A 16,150-nucleotide genomic window follows, 5' to 3' on the forward strand; every position below is an offset into this window, starting at 1 on the left:
CATATACAACAGCTTGCCTGTTAAGAAACAAAAAACTCTATTTCACCTTCATTACATGAACTATTAAAGAAATCGTTCTCTTGCTTGCATGGTCGGGCATGCAAATTATTGTCAAGCTGTTAAGTCAACTGTGAAAACTTCCTTTTTCTGATTGTGACTCCAGATAGGATACACCCGCTAAGGTAAGAGCAAACATTATTTTGTATCTTTTGTTCTAAAATAACTCCTATTTGACAGAATACTTAACTGAGATACATTTTGTTAGCCTAATAACATTAGCCATAACACAAATCATTTTCTGATTTACTGTTACAATATTAATTGCAGTTTTTGTCTTTTTTTCCAAAAACTTTTAAATATAACTTAGACAATAATGCTGCTAGGCTAATGATATGCACACATACGTGCTCATCTTGAGTATTATAACGGTATAATTTCTGTCGGAGTTGAGATTTGAGTTTGAAAGAAACATTCTAAAGTAACAAAATACATCTAAAATTATTACTGACATGGATTCGGTTTCATCCTGAAAAACTAACTACGAAGTCTGCTGTACAATAAGACACCGCATTTATCTTTATGTTGTATTTAAAATTTCAGAATACTTACTACTAAATAAGTCCACTTTATCATTAGAATTCTAAATATGTGATGTGTGGCGTGTCAAGTTTTTCCAAAAGTTAAATTTTTCATAGTGTAACTAACTCAGTGACAAATGTTAGAACAAATGACAGAACACAATACTATCGTAGATGTAAGGCACTCTATGCTGAAATGTAATCAAATCAAGAGCTGTGCTGCTTTGGTTGTGAGGAAGATGAGATAATGATAAAATAAGACAACGTAAAATACTGTAGTCGGTCGTAAGAGGAGGAAGGAAGACATATCTAGAGTAGCTGCACCGACAAAGCAAGATCTCTCTCTCTCTCACACACACACGCAGATACACACTCCTATACACATGTTGTACTTTTTCTTTGCTCTGTTTTTGTTGCAGAGAGTTAGTCATATGTGAAAATGAGGGTTCGTACAGTCTGCTGGTTGTTTTTCCTGGCCATAGCAAAAGGTAGGTATTTCATAACTCCACTATAATAATGTTCTCTCTTAGCATTCACATTAAAGTCACATTTAACACTTGTCTTGTTCCACTTGTTTTCTCTCTACTGCAGGTTGCAACAACCCAAACCCCTTCACACTAGAACCCACTCAGCTGACGGCTAAAGAGGGGTCCTGCGTTGAAATCATATGCAAAGTCACAAAATCTATTGTTAATAATGGACAAACGTACTGGTTTTGGATGAAAGATCCAGTATATAATATGACAAAGAAAGATTTTGACGCCACCATTATATACAGTAGTCAAGAGTCCGAACGTCCCGTCAGTCCAGACTTTGCAAACCGAACAACATATATTGACTCTTCAAGTTGGAAGAGTATTCCAGCACGCATTTATGATTATTCGCAATGCAGTATTTTGATCTGCAATCTGAATAAAACAGACAGCGGAAACTATTCTTTTAGATATGTGGACAAACAAAATAAATGTAATACATGGGCTACTAAGCCAGAGGCCAATCTCACAGTAGTGGGTAAGTACAAATATCTGAATACTCAAAGACAATAACAAAATACATAGTAAAATGTGCAAACATGCTGAAAGTACAGTGATAACATTTTAAGATTCAATAAAATGATATTGAGAAAAAAAATGCACATTTTTAATGCACATTTTATTTTGAGGAAGAATTATGGAATAAGTTAAATAATAAATAAATGAAAAAATATTTTGGGGGCATTTTATGTTTTTATTGGTTCGATGTAAGAGAGACAAGAGGCACTGGGATGAGAGAGGTGCAGTTACCGCAGTGAGGGCTGTTGCTTCAATTTACGGTGCGCTGGATGCCCCCTCACCTCACCTCACCTCACCTCACCTCACCTCACCTCACCTCACCTCACCTCACCCCACAATTACAATTTTAACTTTGTGATAAATGTATAAGATCACACATTTTCTACAAGAAAAAGAAAGTTTCAATTAGTGTGTTTCAAGCTTTAGCCTGATCCCAGAAACTCGTTAGTTTGGCTGGTTTTGTGGAACTAAGTACTGTATGTATTCTATTATATGAAAAGACTCTGAGCAAGACATTTAACTCTTATTTGTATTTTGTGCTGTTTTCCTTTCAAATTTCAGACAACCCATGCCCGATCACGTTTGAGAAGCAGCCTGTTGTGACGGAAAATAACACGATAACCCTCAGATGTGCCACTTTGAGTTCATGTCCTTCAAGCCTACAAATTCAGGGTTTGACACCACCGCTGCCACACAATCTTCAGAAGAATTCAGAGGAGTTCAAAGTCATCACACACAGCTTTAACGCCACCTGGGAGGACAACGGGAGAGTGTTGTCATGTCAAACTCAAGATACCATCGACAAATATCTGATTCAGAATATCACCCTGACTGTTGAATGTAAGTTCACGTTAGGAATGTGGTCCACTGTGTTCAGTTGGTCTTAAAGCTCAAATCTTGTTCTTTCAATACTACTGCATTGTTGCTGATTTAGGCTGATTTCTTCTAGATCCTCCTAAAGGCATACGGGCTGTGATAAGCTCCAACACTCCAAAGGAGGCAGAGCCTGTGACTTTCACATGCTCTGCCAGAGGGACACCTGCAGTCATCTTCACTTGGTTTAAAGTAGGACATGGCGGTCACAAAAATGTGTTTTCAGGGGCCAATTGGACAATCGGATCAATCAACGATTCACTGAATGGATCATACTATTGTCAAGCTAAAAACGAACATGGAGAGCAGCAATCAAATGTAGTCACAATTGATGTACAATGTAAGTATTTGATTCATTTCAGATCATTTCTAATGTAATATGTAAAGATTTGAATGAGAATATTACAGTGTGTGCTTTTTTGATTAACTCTGCATGATTTGTTACAGAGAGTCAACCTAAAAATGTGCTGTTCTATCATTTTTTTCTTTTTTTTTTTCTTTTTTTTTTGTTAAGATTGTCCCGATGTCGAGATACTGATTCAACCAGAGACACAGCTTTCGGATGACAAACGCTATGAAGTTGGAGAAGGATATACAGTTGCTCTTATATGTAATGTGATTAGAGCCAACCCACCGCCTCACACATTTAACTGGTATAAAGGTTCAACTCTTGTTTATACACATACAGATGCCTATCATATCAAAAGCATAAAGCCTGAAGACAGTGGCTTCTACACATGTGAAGCCAGTAACACTGTGGGTTCAAGAACATCACAGGGACGTCAGCTTAATGTTTTATGTAAGTATTGCGTCTCCTTGTGCTAAAGTGGATATGGTGATGACAGTGACGATGTAGAAGAGATAAATACATCTGTGTCACCAACAAACACAACACTGAAAGTGTTTTTTTTTTTTTTTCAGACAAGCCAATGAACACCAGAATTTCCGTCCAGGGTGCTGTTAACAACATGGTGACAGTTGGCAGCAGTGTCACATTCAAATGCAATACTGATGCATATCCAAATGATGTAGAGAAATCCTTGTACAGTTTCAAACAGACTGACCCTTCACAGTGGACAGCCATAACAAGCTGGACGATGTTGGTTCAAAGAACAGATGAAGCATGCTACATATGCAATGCATCAAATAAAGTTGGTAAAGGGAATATAAGCAAGCCAGAATGCATACAAGTACTGTGTAAGTAATTGTGTTCTGCTAGTTTCTGTGCACTTTTGCATCAAGTTTAAAAAATCTGCCTTGATACCTGATCGCTTCAAAATTGCATCATCACTTTCTTTTTTTTTATTTATTCATTTGTTTTTAAAAATGTAATATCATTAATTCAGAGATTTAGATTCAATGTTGCTTAGCTGAAGGGAGCATGAATGAAGATGGCTCTGCTCACTAACACTTTCCAGTCATTCACATTGTAGCTTAGCCCATTTGTTTCATCCATACAAAAGCCAGAGTGTAACATGCCTTTTGACAAGAAGTGTCAGGCAGAAAACAAGAGAAGGTTCAAGACAACCTTGTGTAAAATAGCCGATTATGTTTTTTACACTTCACCTTTTATATGGATTAAACAATAATATATGATGCCAGTATGATACAGATGACAGGCGGAGGGAATCTAGTTGTTTCATTGGGTTTGCTGCATCTCTGTTTGCTAAGCTAACTTACTGCCAGGTGGACATCAGAGGTGCACTAATATTTTTTGACAAATGCCAGACTCAGAAACTTCCAAAACAATCAAGCTCATAGTTGCTTCCTCTTCACAGTTCCTCCTACGAAAGTCAACCTGTCTATGGATAGCCTGGTCACGGAAGGACAGAACATGACTGTCAACTGCACTGCTGAAAGCAACCCAAAATCAAATTTCATCTTTAAAAGATTGTCAGGAGGGAAAAATTTACAGCCCGTCATCCTACGGCCCGTCAGCGGAAAACCAAATACTTACCAGCATACATTTACAGTGACTTCAACCGACGCAGGCGTTTATAAGTGTGAAGCCTCAAACAACCTAGGAACAAACAACAGCATGCACAGGAAACTGGTGGTGAAATGTGGGTGATCTTCTTCTTAATCACACATCAAAATCAAAACTTTCCTTTCCATGGCTTCCTTTTATATTATTAGTAACATTTAAAAGTATTGCCAATTTGTCCGTCTACACATGAATTTAAAACATTCGCAATTTCTCATGCAGCAGATTATCTATTCTGAAAATAATTTTTGTTAACACAAAACGTCAGTTGATAGTTGTTACTTTTACTTCGTTTTTTTTTTTCTTACTGCTGAGGAAACAGAATTTAGCTGCTGTATAGACAATACAGAAACCACAGTAATCTAAATTTTATTAATAATATCTTTGTGTTAAATGCAGATGCTCCCAAAGAGGTGAAAGTAGAAGCCAGTCAGTCTGGTTTTGTTGTGAACGAAAACCAGAACTTCACCCTGAACTGCAGAGCAAATTCCTTCCCAAACATGACTTTTGTCACCTGGACAAAGATGACTAATGGGAAGGATGAACCCATCCCAGACGCTCATCAGGCTTCTTTCTCTGTGCAGTCTGCCAGTCCCTCGGACAGCGGACTGTACAGCTGCACAGTCGCAAATGAAGTTGGACGTAATAAATCACAGCAAGTTGAGATTAAAGTCAAGTGTGAGTACACCAATGTACTTGTGATGGTTATGGATGAATTACACAGAGAAAGAAACTATTTAATTGTTTATGTTCCAAATACAAACTGTATAGAAATGAATGTAAGACCACAGCTCAAACTTGTAACAGTTTAAACATGTATCCCGATTAATTCAGTTCAGTTCAACTGCATTTTATTCACATAGCATCAGTAACAATACAAATTGTCTCTGGACACTTTAGAAAATCCGGTCTGAAACTCCCAGAGCAAACAAACATCAATCATACAGACAGAGAGAGGAACACACAGTTAACATCAGTTAACAAGCTATACAGTAGTAGCACAGAACTGCACACACAGGAATAGATCAGAAATTAGATGAGAAATTAGAAAGGAGGAGTTCGGTGCCAGAAAAGAAAAAAATGTAGAGGATAGGTGCTCTGTGTGAGAGAGAAGAGAATAGAGGACATGTGTGGGAGGAGCTTAATACCATAGTTTACATCCATTATTTTCTCCCATGATAAATGTGTTTGCAAAGTTAATAATTTAGATTTCTTTCCTGTCAATTTGCTATATTTTGTACTGATATTATCTGAGGATTACAGCAAAAATGTGGATTGTGTCACAGACACTTAAAACAGCATATATACATTTGAATAGAATCATGTCACATAACTGCACTTTAAAGCTAAATGTAAAAACAATTAGGATATCTTTGGCCATGTTGTTTAGAAATGTTGCATATTTGCTGTGTTTTTTTGTCAAACTTGAGTTAAGTTTGTGGACAGTCTAATGGTTTGCCAGAGTGCCATTCTTCTTCTACTTTTCACATAAAGCAGGTTTAACATATAGACACACCGTTCTCTACAGCCAAACCCAACGGTTTCCTGAAGTTTTGAAGAGGCCAGTGCCTCTGGTCGCCCTCCTGCCATTTTCTGACTCCTCTCAATTCACAAACAGAGGGTGTGAGGCGACGCCCAGGCAAAAAGCTAGCAACCTGTAAAGGCACCCACCTGTCATGTGCATAAAAGTTCATCCCCTGTGTCATGAATGAAGAAATAAGCTATAGAAACCAAAAACGATTTTGGATTCAGGCATTTTGACATGGAGGTCTGTGGAGATCAATTCACTTTTGGTGCCTGTGAAGTGCCAATTCAAGGAATTGCACTTCTTTTATCACTTCAGCACTTGCTTTAATGTTCAGCTGCTGAAAGAATTTTTCCCTGATTCTCTTTCTTTCACTGTACATTTCTCTGCTCAGATGCTCCAAAACACATAAAGATCACTCAAGGTCCAGTGCAGCAGCGGGTTGATGGGAAACGTTTTGTGATTCTGAGTTGCAGCAGTCACTCCTATCCTCCAGTCGAATATTCATGGTACAATAAAGTGGAGATGGGCAGCACTAAGCTTAGCAATGGACAGAACATTACAGTGGAAGAGTCAACACAACAACTGGGAGAGTACTACTGCATTGCAAAAAATGAGATAAGCAGCAAAGAGTCAGAAGTAGTCATTCCGTTTGATGGTGAGTAAACTACGTGTGCTGTGCTGTGTATTTTTTTTCAACCTGCATAGCATTTTTGTGTTTTCAATCAGGCTGAAACACATTTATATATATATGTATGATAATTCTGTTGCGAAACTGTTTGTCCAAAAGTCATATTTTACACTGATGCTCTGTCTCTTGTAACCACAGACAGTGCCATGAAGGTCGTGAAGCTCTTCTTTTTGTCTTGTTTTATTTTGCTCTTTCCACTTTTAATGTTCTTAGTATGCAGGTAAAGTATGAAAGCCTGAAAAATATCACAGACTTGTCATGTGTAAGTGAACTGTCTAACCAAGATCATACTAATTTGTTTTTAGACAGAGGACAAACAAATCCAGACGACGGCCAACTGTGAACACATGGCCCTGTTTTGGTTTTCTGGTAATGACTCTGACTCTTACTTTTACTTCCTCTATACTAAACTTAGACTGAAGTTACCATTTTGTGTGTGTGTAAACTGACTTAGGCTTGGTGGAATCGAAAAAGGAGCATTAATCAGATGAATGAGACTCGTTTGGTTGAGCCTTCCAGGAGCAGAGATGACCTCTTACCAGACCAGCCATGCCGTGCAAGGGGCCAACAATGGCAGCCTCATCCAGACAGAACGTAAGACAGCAGCCACACATACTGTCTCTGCCCAGCACAAAGAACGCTCTGTTGGACTGAGAGCGGGATGCTGCAGCTCATTATTAGGCAAAGCATCCATTTACAGTTATTCAGATATGAGTGGCACAAGAGACTTCCCTGTTATTCATTATTTTCCATTAATGACTGTGTTCTTAGTCATAACGTCACTGTCGTTCACTCAGGCCTGCCCTTCCCATCAACACTGTTTACTGCACTGTGAATTTACCTAAAGGACAACAGGTGAGTTAATAAAATTGAAAGCAAGCTTCACAGCACCCATGTTAAAAAGGAAAATACAGCAACATGGCAGAGTATATTTATGTGACTACCACATAATGCAAACAGTCACAAAGTATCCTCTGTTGCTCTGGAGGAAGTTTTAAATTTTTCATTGCTATCACAACTTGTGTTGAAAATATGCATATCAAAAATATGTAGGATGATTAAAAATGTATGAGACATTGCTTAAGGAATTGTGTCTGAAATTCAGGGTCTTTCAGGGTCTCTTGAAGTGTTCCTCCAGACTGCTCGTCTTCAGTGTAATGGAGCTTATTTTAAAAGCAGTCACAGTCACAGCAACACAATCAAAAGAATTAGAATCTGAAATTCCAATAAAAAATCATTTTAATAATAGTTTATACACATTCTTACTTAATTTACACCCAATTTTACCAGTACCTTACAATTAAATCATTTCTATTTCATTTTTTTAATCACTGCATAATCCTAAAATTATTTTCTTGTTCTTTTTTTTTCTCTTGGGAACGCTACATGACAATAATTGTAATCATTTAATCAGAAATCATCTTTATGGACGTCAGAGGCTTCATACAATTTCACTCTAACACATAACTCTAACATCACTCCAATGATAATCATCCTCACAACTGCTGTGTAAACATCTGCATTGTCCTCAGCGTTCTTCAGTAAAGTCATTACTATCCTCTATTTCAGACAAGCAGATGAGTCTCTGACTGCTCCAGTGTTGTTTTTTCCCTCTGTGTGTTGTTGCTGTCAACAGACGCCTGTCAGTAGAGTCAGTGAATGAATGGACAACCTACAGCCTTGAATTTAAAACATGAATGAACTGTTTCAGTTTCTATTGTACATTCACTGATGTCTTCCGTCTGCATCTGCTCAGGCTCCCTCTGCACAAAAGCCAAAGATAACGAATGGAGGACACACGGAGAGCGATTCTCTCAACTATGCTTCTCTACAGTTTGTGAATAAGCAAAAGTGAGATGTTTTGCCTGTAACAGGATAATAAGAAATGTATTATCACATGCCGGATTTGATGATAATTTGTTTTTGTAGGACACCAGAAGATGTGTATGCTCGAGTGTCAAAGTCGAATTCATCAGAAGAGGTTAGAAAGGTCTAAACTACATTTTTTAAATGACATTGTAGTATTGTAAAATCTCGTCCTGTGTGGTAATAAATATTTGTACTGTATTATAGCATGTGTTAAAAAAAACAATCAATCTCTGTGACGAGCAAAAGTTAAATGAAGGAAACGTTCAGGTTCTCAGAAGAATCTAATGTGTTTCATGTTTTCCGCTATGCATCAAATCCAGACACGCAACACTTGTCACTTTCTCTTCTATACTCCAGAAAGAACAAGAAAATCTGGGGGACTACGAGAACGTTAGTGCAGCATGTGCAGCCAGACCTCCTAGTCTGTATGAGTCCGACGACACGGACACCAGTGATGAAGAAGTGACGGTCAACTATTCACAGGTGATCTTTAAGCCAAAGTTTGGACAACAGAGAGCTAACAGACTCTCCAGCAGCTCTGCAGAGGAGACTGAATACTCCGAGGTCAAAATCTGAGTTAAGATATTTCTGTCCTTCAAGGATATCCTAAAATATGTTCATAAACAATCACCAGGGTTAGTACAGTAAATTGTGTCTGGATAAATGTACATAAAAATATGACAAAATGCCAGTTATTTTTTTCTGATATATGTTACAGCACCTGTATGTATAAAGTTGTATTTCATAATCTGCTTTAGCTTTTTTTTTACTCCAGTTGCAATTGCTTTTTTTTTAAAATAAATGTAGACATATTTATGTATTTTACCTAAAACACAAAGTTATCAATAAAAAAAAATGTTAAACAAGTATCATTGTACCTGCTCCTTTCAGTCTGCATTTAGCCAGTTAGCAATATAAATAGTACTTCAAAAAAAAAAAAAAAAAATCACTCAAATACTTTTTTATATATCTATTATCTATAGTTGTGAATCACATGTAGTTTAATGGAACAATTCAGACATAAAGAGATTTTAGTAGATTTAACCTCGGCATACAGGTTTGCTCTCATATCTGTACGTATTTCAAATTTTGTTTACAGTCTTGATAAGCATTATTCAGTAAAGAGACACAAAAGATTTGAGAGGTGATTTGACACAGTCGAGAGGTGGATGGAAGCATTTCCTTCAAGGCAGCTCTTACCTCCATTTCATTTTATTTTTTTTGTGCTCGAATTCCCAGCTCAGCACCTGCTGATGTTTACACATAGCACCAGTCCTGTCTTTCTGATATGAACTCTCCCCAGGCTAAGCAATTACCTTTTCACCAACCTGCTCCATCAACATTATCTTGTCCCAAATGAATGTCTGCCAGTGTTTCTATCTATTTTGCATCTCCTCCATTGCACTGCAAGCGGTCTTCAGCGTACTCTACTGTCTTGGATATCCCATCTCTGATCTCACCTTCTCTGAGATTGCCATCTGATCTAGTCTGGAGTTTAGCAAAGTCCACGTGGGCGTAGTGGAGAGAGTCTTCTTTACCTCCTTCCTCCTCCAGGGTGGTTTTATTGGCATAAACAACATCGACTTGTGATGAGTTGGTCTACAAGGAAACCAAAGAATTGTGCTTCATTCAGTGTATATCATATTTCAAATTACATCAGAGAGACACAGTTTACAACATACAATCCTGTATCATGGAGTTAGAGCGTGTTTATTATTGTCATTTACTATACATACACTGGCAACCATCTGAACTACAACAAAGGTGCTGGAAGGTTCCTGTAATCTGTTCACAAATGTAAATATGATGCATGGACACAAACTCACCTCATTGGTGGCTAAAAATTCTGAAGTGTCCACCAGTCTCTTATCAAGTGAGAGGTTGCCTTTCATTTTACTAAATCAAAGACACAAAGGATTAGTAATATATTTTAAGATGCACAAAAAAAAATAATAGTAATAATAAATAAAATAATAATAAATTGTGTGTACTGTAACTTTTTTCCAAGGAAAAATCCAGGACCTATGAGTATGCAGACATTGTTCATTTCATAAGTTTATCCAAACTTAAAGTGTGTGTGTACGCTGAAAGGCTTCCGAACAAGTTTTCATGTATATGTGCAACCCAAACCTTTTAAGAAAGATTTCCTGTAAAAACATTTTGTGTCAGCTCTGCACATACATATTTTTGCTCCTAGAAGCTCTGACATCCACATAATGATTTCCGGACAAAGAAGTAAATGTCACAATTTTAGCAATGGCCTTTTCAGCCGTTTCTTTGTTCCTCACCTGCATAGCAGAAGCAGAAGTGGGATGCACAGCAGCAGCATCCCCAGAGCTCCCGCTGCACAACCGATCAGCAGAGACACAGTATGGATGCCTGAAAAGTCCCCACAAACCCTTATCAGTGGGTAAAACAAATCAACCGCGCAACAAATGCAATGGAATCTTGAAGATTCCTCTAAGTGTTCTACCTAGCTGAGTTTCACTGGAGGACACATTGAAAGCCAGATTATCCAGACCCAGTGGGTTGATACTGAGGCACACCAGCAAGGGCAGGTCTCCGTCCAGATGGTACAGGGTGATGGAGCTCCTTGTTCTCATGCTTTTCAGGGTTACCTCCCTGATTGGGATTTTTGCAGAATGATTGACAGGTTCCCCGCCTAGTTCCCAAACCAGGGAGGGAAGTGGGTTCGCCTGGCTGTCGCACGAACATCGGATCAGGGATAAAATCTTGACGCAGCGAGAAGAAGACAGTATCTCTGGAGCAACTGAGACAGAGGAGGTAACTGGCTATTTTTACATGCTTAGTCACAAGTTATTGGGAATAATAACATTTTTGCATAAATATATATATATGTGTATATCTCACATGTGACATCAATGCTGACAGGATCCGAGTATTCAGATCCGTGGACATTCAGAGCTTCACAGTAATAATGATCTTCTGAGAGTTTGGTCACATTGAAGGTAAGGTCTCGATCAACGCCCACCACCTCCTTCTGTCTTCCAGCCACTCTGAACCAGGTGACGTTGACTGCAGCTGGATTGGCGATGCTTGTGCAAGTCAAAGTCACAGAGCTGCCATCTGGCACTGGACCAGAGGGCTCGACGGATACCGTAGTGTTCTTAGGGGGATCTGTAAGAAATTATACTACTGTAGGTCCGGATGTGTTGTTACTTGGACCAAACTCTCTTTAAAGTCCTAAGAAAAATGGTTGATTGAACATCTATACAATACATGATAACTCCGTCTGCTGATGAGGATCTTGTGATGGCATAAAAGCTCTAGAGCAACTTGTACAAATCAAGAAAAGCATGAATCAAGGAACCTCATCTTGCGTACAATTTCTGCCCCCGGCAGTTACAATGAATTCCATATTCATGTTCTTTCAAATATGATAGAGCATACACTACTTTCATAATGCAAATGAAAAGCACGTGAAAAGGTTTTCCAATGGAGCCAGGGTTACACAACTGACATTATAGAAATCAAAAGCCAATTGGTCCACAGTCAATTTTTAGTACGCTTTTCTTAAAGTGGGACCACTGCCTCTGTTTTCTGTGTCTTTTCTTGAGATGACATCCTAATGAAGACACAAACTGAACAAAGCATACACACATGGATTAGCACAACATATGTGGACACAGCAGAGCTCAGTCATGATGGACCACTGACACAGAAAGGATTTTGAGGCTGTCACGCAACACGACAATGAGTCACTGTCTGTGCTCCAGACACGAGTGATGCACCGTGAACTAATCTTGGCCCGTGCCCATGTTTGGGTGAGCACAGCTGGATATACAGTAGAGACATATTCAGCACACGAGCAGACTGGAAATGTACAGAGATGTTGTTTTTACTCATCAATGTTTTTTCTGTGTTGTACAAACTTACACTGAATGTCAAGTAGAACCTTTGCTGAAGTTTCTTCTCCCAGGTCATTTCTTGCTGCACAGTGGTAGTTACCATCATGGCTGGGGTTAACACCGTCAATCACTAAGGTGGGCCCAGGCTCCATGTCCAATTCATCACCTCTGTACCAGGTGTAGTTGCTGACAGGTGGGTTGGCTCGGCTCCTGCAGAACAGATGAACAGAGCTTCCCTCCAGAACTGAACCAGTGGGTTCAACCACTACTGTTGTGTCCTTGGGAGAGACTGGAAAACCAAAGATGGGTTCAGTGGATGCTGTCAGCCAATATGAATCATATGTGTTTATGTGTGACTTACACTGCACGTCTATCTGAGTGACAGAGGAGTTCTGGGTCCCATATCTGTTACTGACTTGGCAGTAAAACTGGCTGTCCACTTCTGAGACTGTGGTGGAGAGTCTCTTCTTATAACCCATCGCTGCCTCCTGCTCTCCATCCACTTTGTACCAGGTGTAGTTGTCCACAGCTGGATTCGCGTTAGTGTTGCAAGTCAGAGTGACGGAACTGCCTTCTTTTACAGGACCAGGGTAACTGACTGAGGTATTATTTGGAGGATCTGCGAATATGTGACATACCCGACCATGGAGTCAACACTCGAAGAAACCCTGACAAATTACACTGAGAGACTTTGGCAGGATGTAGCTTAAACAGAGAACAATTGCCTCAAATTCAGATGTCAGATTATTTTAAGGAACCAAAACCCTGTAACCTACACAGCCAGAATTCTCCAACTCCTTAAGGAATACCTTGCGCTGCAGTGTGTATACTGGCAACTCACAAACTTTGTCAGAATGCAACTCAACTGAGTTTATCTTAGCTTTTCTCTATTAGTACCTAATAACCATGTCAGCTCTGGATCAGATCAGACTGTTTCGCACTGGTTGGAATAAATACATCCTGGCAGTACAAAACAGAACCGATCAGTTCCTAAATGTAGGACACATCAGTGGTTAAAGGAACCACTTGTTCAGAATAATATTTAAAAAGATACACAATGCTGGGAGCAACCAGCAATCGTACCTCCAACCTGGGGTTAGTGAGCAACCCACCTTTGATATTTAAAATGTGTTTGGTGTTTCACTTTTTACCAGTCATCAAGTCTGCATTTATTAAAGTTAATGAAATCATAAAGTTATTCTGCACAGATTCTGCAGTTCTGGGTCAAATCCGTTATTTTGGGAGTGCCACTGTATTCAAGTGGATGAGAATAAAAGAGATTATATCGAATCTCAGACAATGCCAGTAACATACTCACAAAGAACACGCAGAGTCAAACTTTTTTCATACACAAGCTCACTGTTCCCAGCCTGCCGGTTGTAGAGAGCAGTGCAGGAGAACTTCTGTCCGTTGTGGAGGTACGAAGCGTTGAAGTTCATAACAGAGGAGGCAAGTTGACCATCAATATCCTCCACAGTGTCACCTATGTCCGATGTCCATGTGAGAACCGGGGGAAGGGTGGGACAGGGAGCAACAGCTGAGCAGCTCAACGTTACCAGAGACCCTTCTTCTACTTCCAGGCCAGAGGAAGTCACAGTGGGTGTGGGCAGGAAATCTGAGGAGGAAAACGATGACAAGAATCACCGCTAAGACAACTAAAAATGTTGGTATGCTTGTATGAGAGTTAACAGGACATGACAAACCTTGAACATTGATGTGAACACTTGTTTGAAAGTTGAACTTCAGCGAGTTGTCACACTGCAGTCTGAAGTAATAGTCATACTGGTTTACTGGCAGGTTGTTGAAGATAGTGGTGCAGTCTTTCTCACGGAGGATCCCAGTCAGGTTTCCCTGCAGAATGTTGGAGTTTGCGCTTGCTCCTGTGAGGCTGGAATCAAACACCTGTGTTCGGGTCCAGCCTCTCTTCCAAATAGCTCTACACGAATCATCTAGGAACTGATCATATTCTGGGGGCACGCTGAAACCGCAAGGGATGATGATGCAGGATCCACTCACCGCGACTAGATTCTGAGGCATGACGGCTCCCCACTGCTGGCATAAGCTACCTGAGGTGAATACCAGGGACGCTCAGTGAGGATCCAAATGTGTCAGTGTTTTTAAATACAGAATAAATGCCAATAAATAAATAAATAAATGAAAGAAAGCCTTTAATTGTGCAACGTCCTACCTTTAAGTAGACAGCATATGAAGAAAATCTGTATAGCACCTGCCATGCTTTCCTGTCAAGTTAATTCTCCTAGAGAGAGGTCACACATCAATTTATCTTCTGTTTCTTGGTTAAATTGCAGCTAGAATAATACAAAACTGATCTAGTTTTTGTCAATCTGACACAACGTAATATTAATTATTATTCTTTTGATTTTTGTGGCCAGTGTTTTTGACAGATCATAGTCAAAGTGTTAGTACTGCAAAGAAAATATTAGTCTGTTCAAAGTTATCCATGAAAAGGTGAATCTACAAATACAACACCTCGTAGTACACCATAACGCTACCATAGCTGGTCTCACTACTAAAAATGGGAACAATACTGTACTACTGGTTAACTATGATAATAAGTGAGAGAAGATGTTTTGCTCTTTAGTTTTTTAATTCAAATTGTGCTTTGTAATCCTTTTGCACATATTGGATACATACAAAACTGGAACTACCACCATCACATCTGACTAATCTAAAAAAAAAAAAAAAAAAATGTCCCTATACAGATACATTTAAATATGTTTTATGTGATTACAGTGAGTTTAGTTTTTAAAAAATTAATAATCACCTTAAAACCAACGCTTCAATCGTCTTCACTGAAGAAAAAACACATTTGAGTTTTAGACGCAGCTCCTGAGTAGAGTTATATATAGATAGCTAATTTAATAACTTATAACAAAGACGCAAATCAAGGCTTACCAGCATTTAAGGGTCAGTGGTAATAATCCAACAAGCGACACATGTCAGACTGATTCTGTGTCTGAAGGGCACACTCGGCTGTGTGTGGGGAGTGGCCCTGAGCACAACAGATTTTTGATACTGCAGTCACTTTGCACAGAGGAAGTATAATACTCAAACACTTAAACAGCTTTGGTGTCTCCAACCTACATCTGTGTTAAAAATTACACAAATTAAAGTGCACATTGATTAGGTGATTAGATTAAATTAGACTATATAGATACTGTTAAACATCTTGTGTCTGAGATGAGGGGAGGAGTTATGCATCACAGGGGAAGTGATATAAGGTGCATCTTGTTCAGGTCCTCTGTTACTGTCTGCCATGCTGCCACATCAGTAAGTTTGTAGTTCTATTCTCCAAATAAACAGTTAAACAGCTCTCTTGTGTTTGAATGTGCAGCCCAGTTAGGGATTCTGTTGTCCAGTCACCTTCATCCTCCATATCCACCATATACAGTCTCTAAAACACACAGGCCTTTTACAGATACTTACTGGGATATCCTCTTGCTTGAACTAAAAGCTGCTTGAAATCAAGTCTTTATACTACAGCCTGGTATTGTTTCAACACTGAACGTATTTTCAAACCAAATAGGATAAAACACATTAGGTGAGCAATATTAGACATCTTTGTGATTAAGTGCAGCATGAGCGATGAGCTGAATTTGTTGCATATTTAACTAATACCTCTAAACTAAAAGGTTAAGGGTCACAGCATGTGAAAGATGTTGGCCTTTGAAGCTGTATGGGAGGGGAA

The 16,150-nt window shown here is 39.0% G+C and overlaps 2 protein-coding genes across 2 annotated transcripts; one reads left to right on the top strand and one right to left on the bottom strand.

Annotated features, from left to right (window-relative positions):
- Positions 1 to 3: 3 nt before the first annotated feature.
- Positions 4 to 9,439, top strand: si:dkey-24p1.1 (uncharacterized protein LOC556718 homolog). The gene is made up of 17 exons (XM_047598768.1): positions 4 to 182; positions 998 to 1,066; positions 1,170 to 1,589; positions 2,192 to 2,470; positions 2,580 to 2,843; positions 3,018 to 3,302; positions 3,425 to 3,700; positions 4,282 to 4,566; positions 4,887 to 5,165; positions 6,407 to 6,670; positions 6,842 to 6,923; positions 7,009 to 7,072; positions 7,158 to 7,297; positions 7,501 to 7,558; positions 8,460 to 8,554; positions 8,633 to 8,684; positions 8,930 to 9,439. The coding sequence occupies exons 2-17, from the start codon at positions 1,018 to 1,020 to the stop codon at positions 9,146 to 9,148; spliced, it is 3,111 nt and encodes a 1,036-aa protein (XP_047454724.1). The 5' UTR covers positions 4 to 182; positions 998 to 1,017; the 3' UTR covers positions 9,149 to 9,439.
- Positions 9,276 to 16,129, bottom strand: LOC125016332 (myelin-associated glycoprotein-like). The gene is made up of 12 exons (XM_047598769.1): positions 15,358 to 16,129; positions 15,227 to 15,254; positions 14,630 to 14,698; positions 14,145 to 14,507; positions 13,760 to 14,056; positions 12,803 to 13,060; positions 12,470 to 12,730; positions 11,444 to 11,710; positions 11,046 to 11,342; positions 10,861 to 10,951; positions 10,399 to 10,468; positions 9,276 to 10,171 (listed from the first exon to the last, which is right to left on the bottom strand). The coding sequence occupies exons 3-12, from the start codon at positions 14,673 to 14,675 to the stop codon at positions 9,953 to 9,955; spliced, it is 2,169 nt and encodes a 722-aa protein (XP_047454725.1). The 5' UTR covers positions 14,676 to 14,698; positions 15,227 to 15,254; positions 15,358 to 16,129; the 3' UTR covers positions 9,276 to 9,952.
- Positions 16,130 to 16,150: the final 21 nt, after the last annotated feature.

Source organism: Mugil cephalus, chromosome 11, assembly GCF_022458985.1.
Source record: "Mugil cephalus isolate CIBA_MC_2020 chromosome 11, CIBA_Mcephalus_1.1, whole genome shotgun sequence".
NCBI classification, from domain to species: domain Eukaryota; kingdom Metazoa; phylum Chordata; class Actinopteri; order Mugiliformes; family Mugilidae; genus Mugil; species Mugil cephalus.

Coding starts and splice junctions, on each gene's coding strand:
- si:dkey-24p1.1 (XM_047598768.1), top strand. CDS start 1,018: ATGAGGGTTCGTACAGTCTGCTGGTTGTTTTTCCTGGCCATAGCAAAA. Junction 3,701..4,281: donor AGAATGCATACAAGTACTGT/GTAAGTAATTGT, acceptor TCCTCTTCACAG/TTCCTCCTACGAAAGTCAAC. Junction 8,555..8,632: donor CAGTTTGTGAATAAGCAAAA/GTGAGATGTTTT, acceptor TTGTTTTTGTAG/GACACCAGAAGATGTGTATG.
- LOC125016332 (XM_047598769.1), bottom strand. CDS start 14,675: ATGGCAGGTGCTATACAGATTTTCTTCATATGCTGTCTACTTAAAG. Junction 13,061..13,759: donor TTTGACTCTGCGTGTTCTTT/GTGAGTATGTTA, acceptor ACATATTCGCAG/ATCCTCCAAATAATACCTCA. Junction 10,952..11,045: donor CTCCAGTGAAACTCAGCTAG/GTAGAACACTTA, acceptor GGGACTTTTCAG/GCATCCATACTGTGTCTCTG.